Source organism: Pipistrellus kuhlii, unplaced genomic scaffold (assembly GCF_014108245.1).
Source record: "Pipistrellus kuhlii isolate mPipKuh1 unplaced genomic scaffold, mPipKuh1.p scaffold_m20_p_27, whole genome shotgun sequence".
Taxonomy (NCBI): Eukaryota; Metazoa; Chordata; class Mammalia; order Chiroptera; family Vespertilionidae; genus Pipistrellus; species Pipistrellus kuhlii.
The window spans coordinates 329,965-342,281 of NW_023425526.1; the positions used below are offsets into that span (position 1 = coordinate 329,965).

Here is a 12,317-nt window from a genome sequence, read left to right on the forward strand (position 1 = left end):
ACAGTATATATACTACAGGGGTGCGGCAAAAGTAGGTGTACAGCCCCGCCTGTGGGCTCCATTCCCAGTGAGGGGGTGTGCAGGAGGCAGCGGATCTATGTTTCTCATTTTATATATATATATATATATATTTTTTTTTTTAAAAAAAAAAATATATATTTAATTGATTTTTTACAGAGAGGAAGAGAGAGGGATAGAGAGTTAGAAACATCAATGAGAGAGAATCATCAAACAGCTGCCTCTTGCACACCCCCTACTGGGGATGCGCCCGCAACCAACATATATGCCCTTGACCAGAATTGAACCCGGAACCTTTCAGTCCGCAGGCCGACGCTCTACCACTGAGCCAAACCGGTCCGGGCTCATTTTTGATATTTTTATCTCCCTCTTCCTTCCTCTCTGAAGTCAATAAAAAATATATTAAAAACAAAAAGTTGTCCACTTGTGAGAACATGAAACGAGTTTATTCTTGTATTATCATCAGGTATTGTAATATTTTCCATATGAACAACAGTAAACCTATTTTTGTCATAATATTTAGAAATCCAAATATTTTACCCTTTAAGTGTAAAATATTTCCAATGCTAGGTATATAGGTTCAGCATGTAAAAGCTAAATTTACAAAGTGTTTAGGAGCCACTAGACACTGTAAGGAAGCTACAAACAAAAGAGGAAAACCAAGAGGTTCCCATAACCACAGGAAGCAGAATATCTTGAGTGCATGGCTGAGAAGTGAGTTTTTTTTCCACGTAAAATAACCGAGTAGAGTATGGGAGGGGGTGGGCAATGGTATATGTACAAAGATAATAATTTAATAAAAAAATTTAAAAAAAATTAAAATTTAAAAAAATAACCGAGTAGAAAATTATGAAACAGTCTAAAGCAGTGGTTCTCAACCTTTCTAATGCCGCGACCCTTTAATACAGTTCCTCATATGTTGTGGTGACCCCCAACCATAAAATTATTTTCATTGCCACTTCATAACTGTAATTTTGCTACTGTTAATGAATCATAATGTAATATCTGTATTTTCTGATGGTCTTAGGCTCTACAGCAGCAGTTCGACCCACAGGTTGAGAACCACTAGTAGGGTCGCCTAAGACCAGGGGTCCTCAAACTTTTTAAAGTGGGGGCCAGATCAGGGTCCCTCAGAGAGCTGGAGGGCCGGACTATAAGAACTACTAATTCCTACTGTAACACCTCGGCTGCGCTCACTGCCCAAAAAACCTGGCGGGCCGGATCAGACTCCTCTGCGGGCCGCATGTGGCCCGCGGGCCATAGTCTGAAGACACCTGCAAGACCATGGGAAAACACAGGTATTTACACAGTAGCAAAATTACAGTTACGAAGTAGCAACAAAAATAATTTTATGGTTGGGGGTCACCACAACATGAGGAGCTGTATTAAAGGGTCACGGCATGAGAAAGGTTGAAAACCACTGGTCTAAAGTGATTCTCCACTACAGTGACGTCTGTCTTTTGCCTTCTGCTGAAATCCCACGCACATCACACACCAATAGTTCCCGAACGTGTGTGGCAGAAATAGCTTTTCCCAGTTTGTACTGCAGAGAACACGCTCTTTCTGGTCACATGCTACACTCAGACAATTATTTTTTATGATAAATGATATTAAAAAAATTAACACTAACTCACTGCCATGGTCCATTTAGTATACAAAAGACATCTATGTCACTGAGAGGAGCAAAGTGTCCTTACAAAAGCCCATGAGAGCAGGTTTAGTAATTATCTGATCTTAAAAATCTAAGATCGTAGGGTATTTGTATATCATCTATTCATCTACATATCTCACAGACAAAGCATGTTCTTTCTGTAAGTAACAATAATGCATATTCTGACCTCCATTTACACAGCCTCCTTTCTGTGACTTCCACCGGCTGGTGTTCACATTCCATCCTTTGCTAGCTCCATTATTAATCTGTCTACTGAAAACTCACCAGTGCATAAGCTGGGCTAACCCTCCCCACAGTCCAGTCTCCACTCCCTAACCAGAAATAGCTCTGTGAATATATTATTTTAAAACATTTTCCCACTTAAAGAAAATATAACTATTAGATAGTCACAACAAAAAGGGTATCCAAAATTGTTTCCTGGAGACCTTCATTAGCAATGAGCCATCTAGAAAATGGAAAATTACAATTAAAAGACCAAAACTCCACTACTGTGGTTTTTGTGAGGTTTCCCCCAACTTAAACTCAAATTCATGTTCATCATTTCCGCATCTCCTTAAAATAAACATCTGCCATGTAAGTAGCAATTAAATGGCTTGCTACATACCATTTGGCCCTCATACACCATCAGCCCAATTGTTCTGTAATAACTCAGCTTGACAACCACCACCTGTGATACAAGTGCACCATCCAAACCCCAACAGAAGCCTGGAGTCTAGACACCAGTGTGGCTATGGGTATCCAGACCCACCAGGAGCTGGGACACTTCTACCTTGGAGGCACCCTCATGCACTGGCAATTTAAAAATAAACATTGACTCACGCATGCATGATTGCAGCCAATCCAGCATTCAGCTTGGGGGCACTAAGTGAGAAGAGAGATCCCAAAGAGGAGCACAGAAAGGCGGAGCTTTCACTTCACCCACAAAACCCAAAGTCTGAGAGAGTATCTGGGCTTCGTCACACCCTCCAGATCTGGGACACAACTGTCCAGTCATCAGATGCACAAGTCACCACCGTTCAATAACTCAGTGTGTTTGTGTGTGTGTGTGTGGGGGGGGGGGGTAGGAGGGGGATGGGAGGACACCAGCCTATTGGGCACAACATGAGATCAGGTCTAACTTGCCTGTCCTAACAAAAATAGACTAGTCCAAAAGGCATCGGTAGTTATTTTTTTACTAAAGTAAGTTTTAATTCAGTTACATTATCAACAAACAATGAAAGAAATTACAACAATTTTGTCAACAAAGGCAAAGTTAGTTTAGGAGTGAAAGTTTGACAAGTTACAAGTGGAAAATAATTTAAAATATTTCATAATTATACACAGATGATGCTTTTTCCTTAAATAGCCTCTTATAAAACAACTAGTGGCCCGGTGCATGGATTTGTGCGCATTAAAAGGAAATTAATTAGAAGAAATATTTTTATATCACTGTTCACCCTTTCTCTATAATGGAAGTGTCAGGGATGGAAGAAAATTAGTAAAATGTATATGAAAATAATATATAAACTGATTAATAAACAGTAACAACATGATATAACAACAGACATGATATAACAACAAAGACATGATATAAAAACAAAAACATGATATAAAAACATTGATAAAAACAATGTCTGATAAATTGATTAAACTTATTCTACTATCTCCCTGAGATTGGCACCAGTGAGAGCTTTATATGTATCATGCATATGTGAGTCAATGTTTATTTTTAAATTGCCAGTGCATGTCATATGTACCAGTCGGTCAGTCGGTTGGTCGGATGACTGGTCACTTAACCTTTTATATATATATAGATTGGAAAATTTTAAATAAACTATTTTAGTTAATTGATGTTGAGTTGAAATTTGTGTTCAGGTGAGACTTGCTTAAATAATCCCAACTTTTAACTGAGGCTAAAATATGTTAGATATATCAAATCATTATGTATACCTGAAATTATATCTCAATTTTTTTAAAAGTATGAATGACAAAGCCACAAGATGCTATCTACTTCTCTCTCAAAAAAACAAAACAAAAAAATTAAAAATGTAATTGATGTAAGACTGTTTTTATAAATTTTAAGTTAAATACTTTAACACTTGCCAACAATGTGTATATGCCTGATGTTATATAAGTAAAAATGTCCATGTGTAGTTGTCAGAAAAGAAAAAAAAAAGACTGCTCTTTTTAATTAATCAATTCATCATTACTCCTTCTACTTTCACAACTATTACAATAGATTTTTTAATGACTCGTTTTTTTTAAGTATGAGAAACATACATATGTCTGTTTCTTCTTATATTGAGACAGCCAATAGTAATTAAGGCATAAGCTTACTATAAGATAAAGATCCACAAAGCTGGTGCTAAAAAGTGGACAACACTGCAACCGTAAATGAGAGTATTGGGTAGGCCAGTACGGCATTATTTACTTTTACCTTAATAGGCAATCAAGTTTTAACATTCTTTTTAAAAGATACTGAGTATTAAGGGTTAATATCAAAAAAGATTTTTCTTAGCTGTTAAAAGAATGATTAGAGTAGATGAACACAAAGCCTCTCCCATTCAAAAGTATCTAATCTTTAATTCCCTGCTTCAGAAGACAGTTTAAAAAATTCCAGTGTCAAATTTCTTTTCCTTTCACAGAAGAACTTATGGGTTTCTCAGGAAACTATCAAAAGTTTTCTACAGTCCTAGCTGGTTTTCCTCAGTTAGAGAATCGGCCCATGGACTGAGCTGAATGGTCACAGGTGCAATTCCAGTCAAGGACATGTACCTCGGTTGCAGGCTCAATCCCAGGCCTGATTGAGGCATGTGAGGGAAGCAACCAATTGATGCGTCTCTCTGGTCTCCCCTTTCCTTCCACTCTCTCTAAAAAAACCAACAAAACAAAACCCAAAACTGTGGGAAAAATACAACTTGGGTGAAGATCAACAACAACAACAGGAAATCTACATTTATAAGGTGGAGGGAAAGAAATGGAAAGAATTAAGGCTAGAAACATTTCTTTCCATAACATGTCTGTACATTTTTAAATCACAGGCCTGACTAGCATGTCTGAATCCACTTCCAAAGATTATATGAAAATTAATAAAATGAACCCTCCCTAAATATTACAACACAATTAATTTCCACATACCTGGCTTCATAACTGCAAGATGCAATTTCAGCCTTTGACAAAACAGAATCAATTCCATTAGTGTGTGCAGAATCTTGATTCTCCCACAGTGATGAATCTGGTATACCTGCTTTAAAAACAATAAAATTTAATGATTACATGTTAAAAACTGATTTTCCTTAACTTCCATTCAAGAAGTGTATTTTCCATTCATTTCTTATACAAATAAATTTATAAATAAAAATAAATGTATATATAAGTTGAATAAACACCAAATATAGTTTATCTCCATTGGTATTTACCTTATTTAATAAAAGGAAATCTGTAATTCTAAAATGGTTTGTTTCCATTAAGTTTTCTACTAGCAGTCAAAAAAAACCATGGAATAAGTGGAAAATATTCTGTTTTAATAATACTTTGTAAAAAATGATCAAAAGCTAAATATGAATTATCCCGTGAACCCAGCCTCTGGGATGGACAAGGATGAAAAGTGACCAGGATGATGAACGCCTCCTATAGCCCAGAGGATTAAGCAGCGCTCTCTCTCAGGGGAAACAGTGAAGGGAAAATATAAACCTCTCTAAATGTTTGCTGTTTCCTAAAAGAACTAACTGCAATACTTAAAGCTAATTAACATGTTCAACAAAGATCAAATTCCTACAAGTCATTTAATCAAATAATTTAGTAGGTCATATACCATCAAGAAATTTCATCCTAAACTTAAGACTTTTCTTTTGAACATGTCAGGGAAAAGAGCTACATATTATCCTTCCTTTCAGAAAATTCGACTTTTAACAATGCAGGTTCAAATTAAACAGAAAGTGTGGTCAGAATACCAACTGCTTAATGGAAGACAACTCTAGCCTAAATAGAACAGCTCACCAGTATCTCTTCCTATCTATCCAAACTGCCAGCTTCACACACGAGTTAGGAGTCTGTGACCTACAGACACTTCACTTCCTGTGGACCACCTTCAGCCTCCCTCATAACTGAGAAGCAGATGAAAACAGCTTCAGTTGCAGTCTTGCATAATGCTATAGGCTCCAAGGAGAATATGCTTTAAAAGCATAATTCTAAAAACAGTCTCAGCTATACTTCTATTGTAAACAAAAATACCATTAGTTAGTAAAACCATATATACCACTTCAGCTAATTCTAGACAAACCTATTCTGAGTATATTGTAGCAACGCAACTCAAAACTCAGCATTTCTCTTCAACTTTTTTCAGAGACATAATTTCCATTAAAAAAAATCAGCCAACTTGAAGCACTACCAGGAAAACATGGCTAGGTGTCTGGCTTTCTGGGCTAAAACAACTGTTCCTGGTTTGACTCCAACAGCCAACATCTTTTTACGAACTATGCAACCCGTATAAGCATTTCTGGATTCGGCACCCATACACACAAAGCATAAATGCAAACAAAATTCTGAGGACTGGCATCTTAATGAGGTCAAATCCCACTTACATAAAAAATAAAAACAGCAGAGTATATGATTTAGAGCTATGCTTTCTGATATTTTGTGACTAATATGTGTTAGAGTATTAAGGACAGAATGCAAAACAGACTACTTCTGAAGCATCTGAGAAGACTACATAGCAGCTTTAGTAGTTCATTACTCTAAGCTGAAAATCATTAAGAATTTCAGGATTGTGAGTATCACAGTTCAAGAGGCTACATACAACTAAACAACAATAACAAAAAGTTGAAGCTTGAACAGCAACAACCAGCTGCCTTTCAAATGTATAATCCATGAGTTACGCATCAAAAGCTGGGGATTTAGATGACTTATATTGAAGGGCTAGTTAAATAGTCTAAGATACCCGTCTTAAGAATTACAGAAACCATGCTTGAGATGAGAACAGTATCTGAGGTCCCTGTGCTCCAAGGCCCTGCCTGAGAGGCAGCGTCTGGGGTTCCCCTGGGCCGGGCTGGCTGACCTTTTCCACGTGCAGCAGAGTGCGTGGATCCCTCCACCAGCGGAGTGAGTTGCTTCAAGGGAGATTCGGGGAAATGCAGGGACACACTGTCCTCACTGGAGGGCAAAGTAGAGAACTGCTCATCAAAACTTGACAAACTAGACGGGCACATGGAGAATGTGGAGGAACGGTTGGAGAAATCAGAGGCCAGGACCCAAGTCTGTGAAAAAGAAATCGCTGAGAATAAATCTATGGCTAGTACGAATTTTAAAACTGTTGTTCTTTAGAATGAACACTGAAGCTGTTGAAAGGACAGGAAACATCTGCATCATGGAATCCCAGGAGGGATAAAAAGGCCCAACCATGATATCTTTGGTATAAAGGGATTCCTGATAATGAGGGTCATCAATGAGAAGTGTCACCGCTGAGCATCGCTCAGGAGGCAGCTAACCAAAGGAAGCCACGATGGAGAGTCCTGCGTACACTGTCTGTTAGACAAGAGTTTCTGAATATGACCAATAAGAAAATAAAGCTTTTACAAAGAGCTAAAGATGCTACTTATACTCTGCCTAGACATAGTACAAGTCAAACATTAGAAATGAATTTGTTTTTAAGGTTAGTGTGCAGAAGCCAAAGAATCTAATTCCTAATTTTATCCTCAAAATTTTATAATTTAGTATCATATCTAATAAGGACCCAGAGAAAGAAAGATAGGAAATAAAAAGTAAGGAGGAACAAAGGCATTGATAAAACAAGTTCTAAGTGCAAACTTAGTTGCAACCAAACTTTATAATAAAGGGCAATCTATCCATTTTATATGTGACAAATATTTTGATAAGCTCTTAATGGTTTGTCAAAGGGCTAACACAAAAGTGAATGACATGAAGAGAAAGAGTATAAAGTATCATATTCATTTCTTTTAGTGAGAAAAAATCTACTTTTGACAGTTTTCAATGGCAAGTGAAATTTCAATATTTCTCCTAATATTTACCTTCCAGTTTTCCATCCACACAAGAAGTGGAGGGATATGAATTAGAAAAGGCCATTACAATGTCATGAAAATCCAGTGGCTAAACTGATGAAGACCAATTGACAGTAAGTTTTATTAACAAACTGTTTATGGTCAGATCATTTGTGAATGAAAGGAAAGAGTAAGAGGACTGTCTCTCGGCTACTTCTAAGGAAAGCTTGCTTGACAAGGTCAAAATTCCAGATGCAGACTGTTGAAATAAGAATGCATGTGACAAACAACAGTTTACCCACAGGAGAAACTCTGAGCGCTGAGTAACTGAGAGATGTTACTGACCAGTATGCACATAGTATTTTTTCCTTCTTTCAACATTCATTTGGTAAGTTTTTATTAATGTCCAATATGTGACAAGTGTTGTGTATTTCCTTAAGCTACCTGGCTTCTAATATCACATAGAAAATACAAAAAAGAAAACCACAAAACCATACTACCAATACTTAAGAAACTGCCCATATTGTCAAATTCCGCAATACAACTAGATATCAGTATGCTCAAAATATTTGCTACCTCAAGATCTATTCATGACACTCAAAATATTAGAATCTTAAAAATCTCTGAAAAGATTTAAAGACCGATAAAAGCTTTAGGTAATCTGGAAAGTACAGACACATAAAGATGTATATACCTACAATTATTTTCCTTTATACTTATACCATGTAAACAGATTATCACAACCAACAAAAAGACTAATAAAAAAATAAAACATAAAAGGCCTTAGTGATGTCAACTAGCCTTCCTGTGGCCTTAACTTCATTGAGATCATTGCTAAAACAAACCCTAGGTTTCATAACTGAAAATTTAGGGACCTGAAAGAATTGGGACGAAACTGAACTGCACACTTTCTGACTGCTTTCTGATGAGCATTTTTCTGACAAAAATTTTTTTTTCTGTCAAACTAAAAGATTATTTAGCTTTACAAACATCCACGAAGAAACTGATTAATGTTAAAGAATTTAATTTCTAAGCAAATATTTCTCAAGGAATATGCTCAAAAAAAAAAAAAAACCCACAGGGAAACTAATAATCACAACTTTTAAAACATTTTCACTCTCTGTCCCAGGAAAATATCATCATCCAATTCAACGAAGCAAAACTATAAACCAGTGGTAGATATTATTACATTTTAATTTTGCTTTAAGGTATCACTGACACCTTAGAACACCTGAATGAAAAAGCTAATTAATTCAACTGCTTTTGTTGCTGTAACGACAATACCAACAGCAAAAGCCAAAAGTCTTCAACAGGAGCACTGTGACTTCAAAGAGAGCTCATGATTTGTACCTGCTTTGCCTTTCAGGATTTTATTCTGGTAGTACTGCCACTCCAGCTGGGGGTTAGCTCCTGGACGCAGAGGTGCCCTCCCTGTGCCTCTGTTACTTGTAACAGCCACGGGTTTTCCTGGGAGGAAAAGGATAAAATTATTTTAAAATCTAAGTACAGGAAAGTTAAGAACACTAACAATAAGTAAAGGAAAAGTTTTCAAAAGATTTTAAAAACTTCAGCTTTATTTAGGCGTTAATCTATAAAGGAATTATTATTATCTTTGAATATTATCAATCACCGTGTACAAATCATTTAAGTTTCTCAGCACACCCCAGAAAAGTAAACCACTGGCAATTTGGATGCATTTATGCAACTTTAAAACAGCTTTCCAAGGTTTTTGCTTGTTTTTTACAGTTGGAAACGGGCAACTCAGATCCTAGATTCCAACTGGAGGGGCTAAGGAGAGAAGGAACTAAGAGATTTTTAATATTTCTGGTATCAGAAAAGTAGAGCAATATCTAAACAAACCGTCCAATTTTACAGCAAGGGACACAACTTATATGCAGAGGAATCACAACCTCACCTACTATTTAATAAAATGTTGAGTATATAGTCCTATTTTGGTTTATTTATAAAAATGTTTCAGTATCACTTCCTTGTATATGTGTGTTAAGTTACAAGATAATTATAACTTCTAAAGCTACAGAATAATTAGTTCACACATATTTTACTGGATGCATTTGTTGTGGGAACAAATAATAATAATTTAAAAAAAAGTCACTAATGGGATAAATCAATTTTTTTTTTTAACACTGAAATACAACTATCAGAGGTGAAGAAGCAATTTGTGACAAAAATAAAGCTCTGGAATCAATCCCAATAGTTCTGTGCTGTCCATACAGGAAGAAGCGACTCTCCGAAGAAAATGCTACATCTCTCAGATACAGATAAAACCACTGAAAAATCCAGAATAAGTACTCCAATATATTATAGAGTACTGGTTAGCTAACAAATATTTGAAATTCCATTAAAACAATGACAACATATTTTAGTGCTACTAAGTAACACAAAATTAAAATATAAAGTTGGAATGTTTACTTGTACAGAATAGTATTTATTCAAAAGGAAGCATAGTGACCCAAGTCATAAAGACATATGCTACCATAAAAATTCCCATTTACTAACAAAGTAATAGTAAATATAAATAAAAATATGGAAAATGCCCAATGCAGGTCCCTGCCTACATTAGTCTAAGATGACAGAGCCTTCAGTTGAAGAGTTCTTCCCTAAAAAAAGTTTCTATTGTTCTTAGTAATGGAATCCAGAAAATTTAGAAGCAGGAACGGATTCTGCGAAGGAAAATTATAAATACTTCTTAAAAAATATTTTGTGGCCCAGAATGGCTGAGCATCGACCTATAAACCAGGAAAGAGGTCATAGTTCCATTCCTGGTTAGGGCACATGCCCAGACTGCAAGCTCAATCCCTAGTAGGGGTGTGTGCAGGAGGCAGCTGATCAATGATTCTCTCTCATCGGTGATATTTCTATTTCTCTCTCCCTCTCCCTTACTCTCTAAAATCAATAAACATATATTTAAAAATATATATTTTGTGCTTAGAATATATATTTATTTATAATAACATATGAAGTTTCTGAAAACATAAAAAAGAATACAGACCTTTGAGATCTGGCCTATTTCGTATACCCACTGATACAAAGAAGCAATCCATATCAACATGCATTATACAGCTCTGATGTCTGGGTGAACTCAATACTGACATATTTCCTAGAAGGAAAAAGAGAATGTTCAAAACCCAAACTAATTTTTAATATAAAAATAACAGGTCTAGTTAATTTTACATGTTATATTTTTAAATGCTTACAAGTAGAAGTCTTTAAAAAAATATAGAATCTATTATAGATTATTTCTATCACCTCAAGAAAAGGCAAATTCCAGTTTCTTTAGCTCTAAAAGTAATTCAGATACAGACTGAGCTTCCCAATAATTAAAATCAATTGTGAAAATATCATTTCCCCCTCTAGGCTATATTCTAATAAAGTCTCAAATTAACAGTTTGTCTAAATGCTTAACATTTCTGTGTGCTATTTTATAAAAATATATAAAGGTGCTTTAATATATTTAGTTACATAGAGCTAAGTAACTTTAATGAACACTAATGCATGTAGCCTACAAACATTCTTTAATAAAATAAAAATTGCTGCTATTACTGAGTGCTTGGTAGGTGTCAACCACTGTTGTAGGTTTACATGTGAGAATTTCAACACTACAACAGGCAATCTTATTATCCTTACTTTACAGATAATAACTTGCTTATTAACTCACATAGCCGGTAAGAGACTGAGCTGGCATTCAATCCCAAGCAGTCTGATTTCAGAGCTCTCAAGCCACAATAAAATTGTTCTAAACAGACATAGTACTTAAAAAAATAACTTAAGCCGAAAACAGTTTAGCTCAGTGGATAGAGCGTCAGCCTGCAGACTGAAAGATCCCGGGTTCGATTCCAGTCAAGGGCATGTACCTTGGTTGCGGGCACATCCCCAGGAGGGGGTGTGCAAGAGGCAGCTGATCGATGATTCTCTTTCATCATCGATGTTTCTAACTCTCTATCCCTCTCTCTTCCTCTCTGTAAAAAATAAAAAAAATATATATTTAAAAAAAATAAATAACTTAAGAAGCAAAATCTAAGAAAAAATTCTTCTCATGCATTTAAACCCTATTAAAAGTCAGCTCTAACGCTTACATGAGAGTTTTCTCCTCATGTCTCTGGCTTCTAATCATCCAGAGCAACAGAGAGACCATCGGGGTTAGTTTAACTCTCATCCAGCCACAACCAGAGCTTCCCTCCACACCAGTCTCACCCTATCCTTCCCCCCAGCCCTGTAGATGGACAGCCTTGGAAATATGACCCTTGAGCTTGAACAGAGTTCTGGCCTCTGGTAGATTTAAGAATACTATTACTGAAGGTTTCTCTTCACAACAGGCTTCCATAAACTTATATCTACTACCCAGATGTTCAGGCCACTCCAGTTACTAAATTCTGACTGCTAAGCATTTACCTAGTTCTATATGCAAGGCACTGAGCCTTTGTTCACGTTATCTTCCTTAAGTCCCTAACCCCATCAGGTGAGCATGATGGAGCAGCACTCCACTGCAGGGAGGAAACTGAGACTCAGAGAGGGGAACTGATGTGCCTATGGTCTTGCTTCACGCAAGTAAGAGAGTCAGGGTTTGCATCAGAGAATGTTATCTAATTCTAAAGCCCACGCGATTCCTTGCTGCCCTCTATATTACCTTCAAA

General features: G+C 36.3%; 1 protein-coding gene across 11 annotated transcripts in view; it reads right to left on the bottom strand.

The window, feature by feature from the left end:
- Window positions 1-12,317, bottom strand: part of REV1 (REV1 DNA directed polymerase) — a 104,613-nt gene that overhangs the window by 29,727 nt on the left and 62,569 nt on the right. For 6 of the 11 annotated variants that reach the window (XM_045587241.1, XM_036454046.2, XM_036454049.2 and 3 more), the window contains 3 exons: window positions 10,676-10,783; window positions 9,016-9,132; window positions 4,808-4,916 (listed from right to left, as the gene is read on the bottom strand). In XM_045587241.1, coding sequence (XP_045443197.1) covers window positions 4,808-4,916; window positions 9,016-9,132; window positions 10,676-10,783 — 334 coding nt within the window. Of the gene's footprint in view, window positions 1-2,294; window positions 2,476-4,807; window positions 4,917-6,725; window positions 6,925-9,015; window positions 9,133-10,675; window positions 10,784-12,317 lie in introns of those variants that run through there. The other 5 variants (XM_036454047.2, XM_036454053.2, XM_036454052.2 and 2 more) reach the window with 5 other exon arrangements.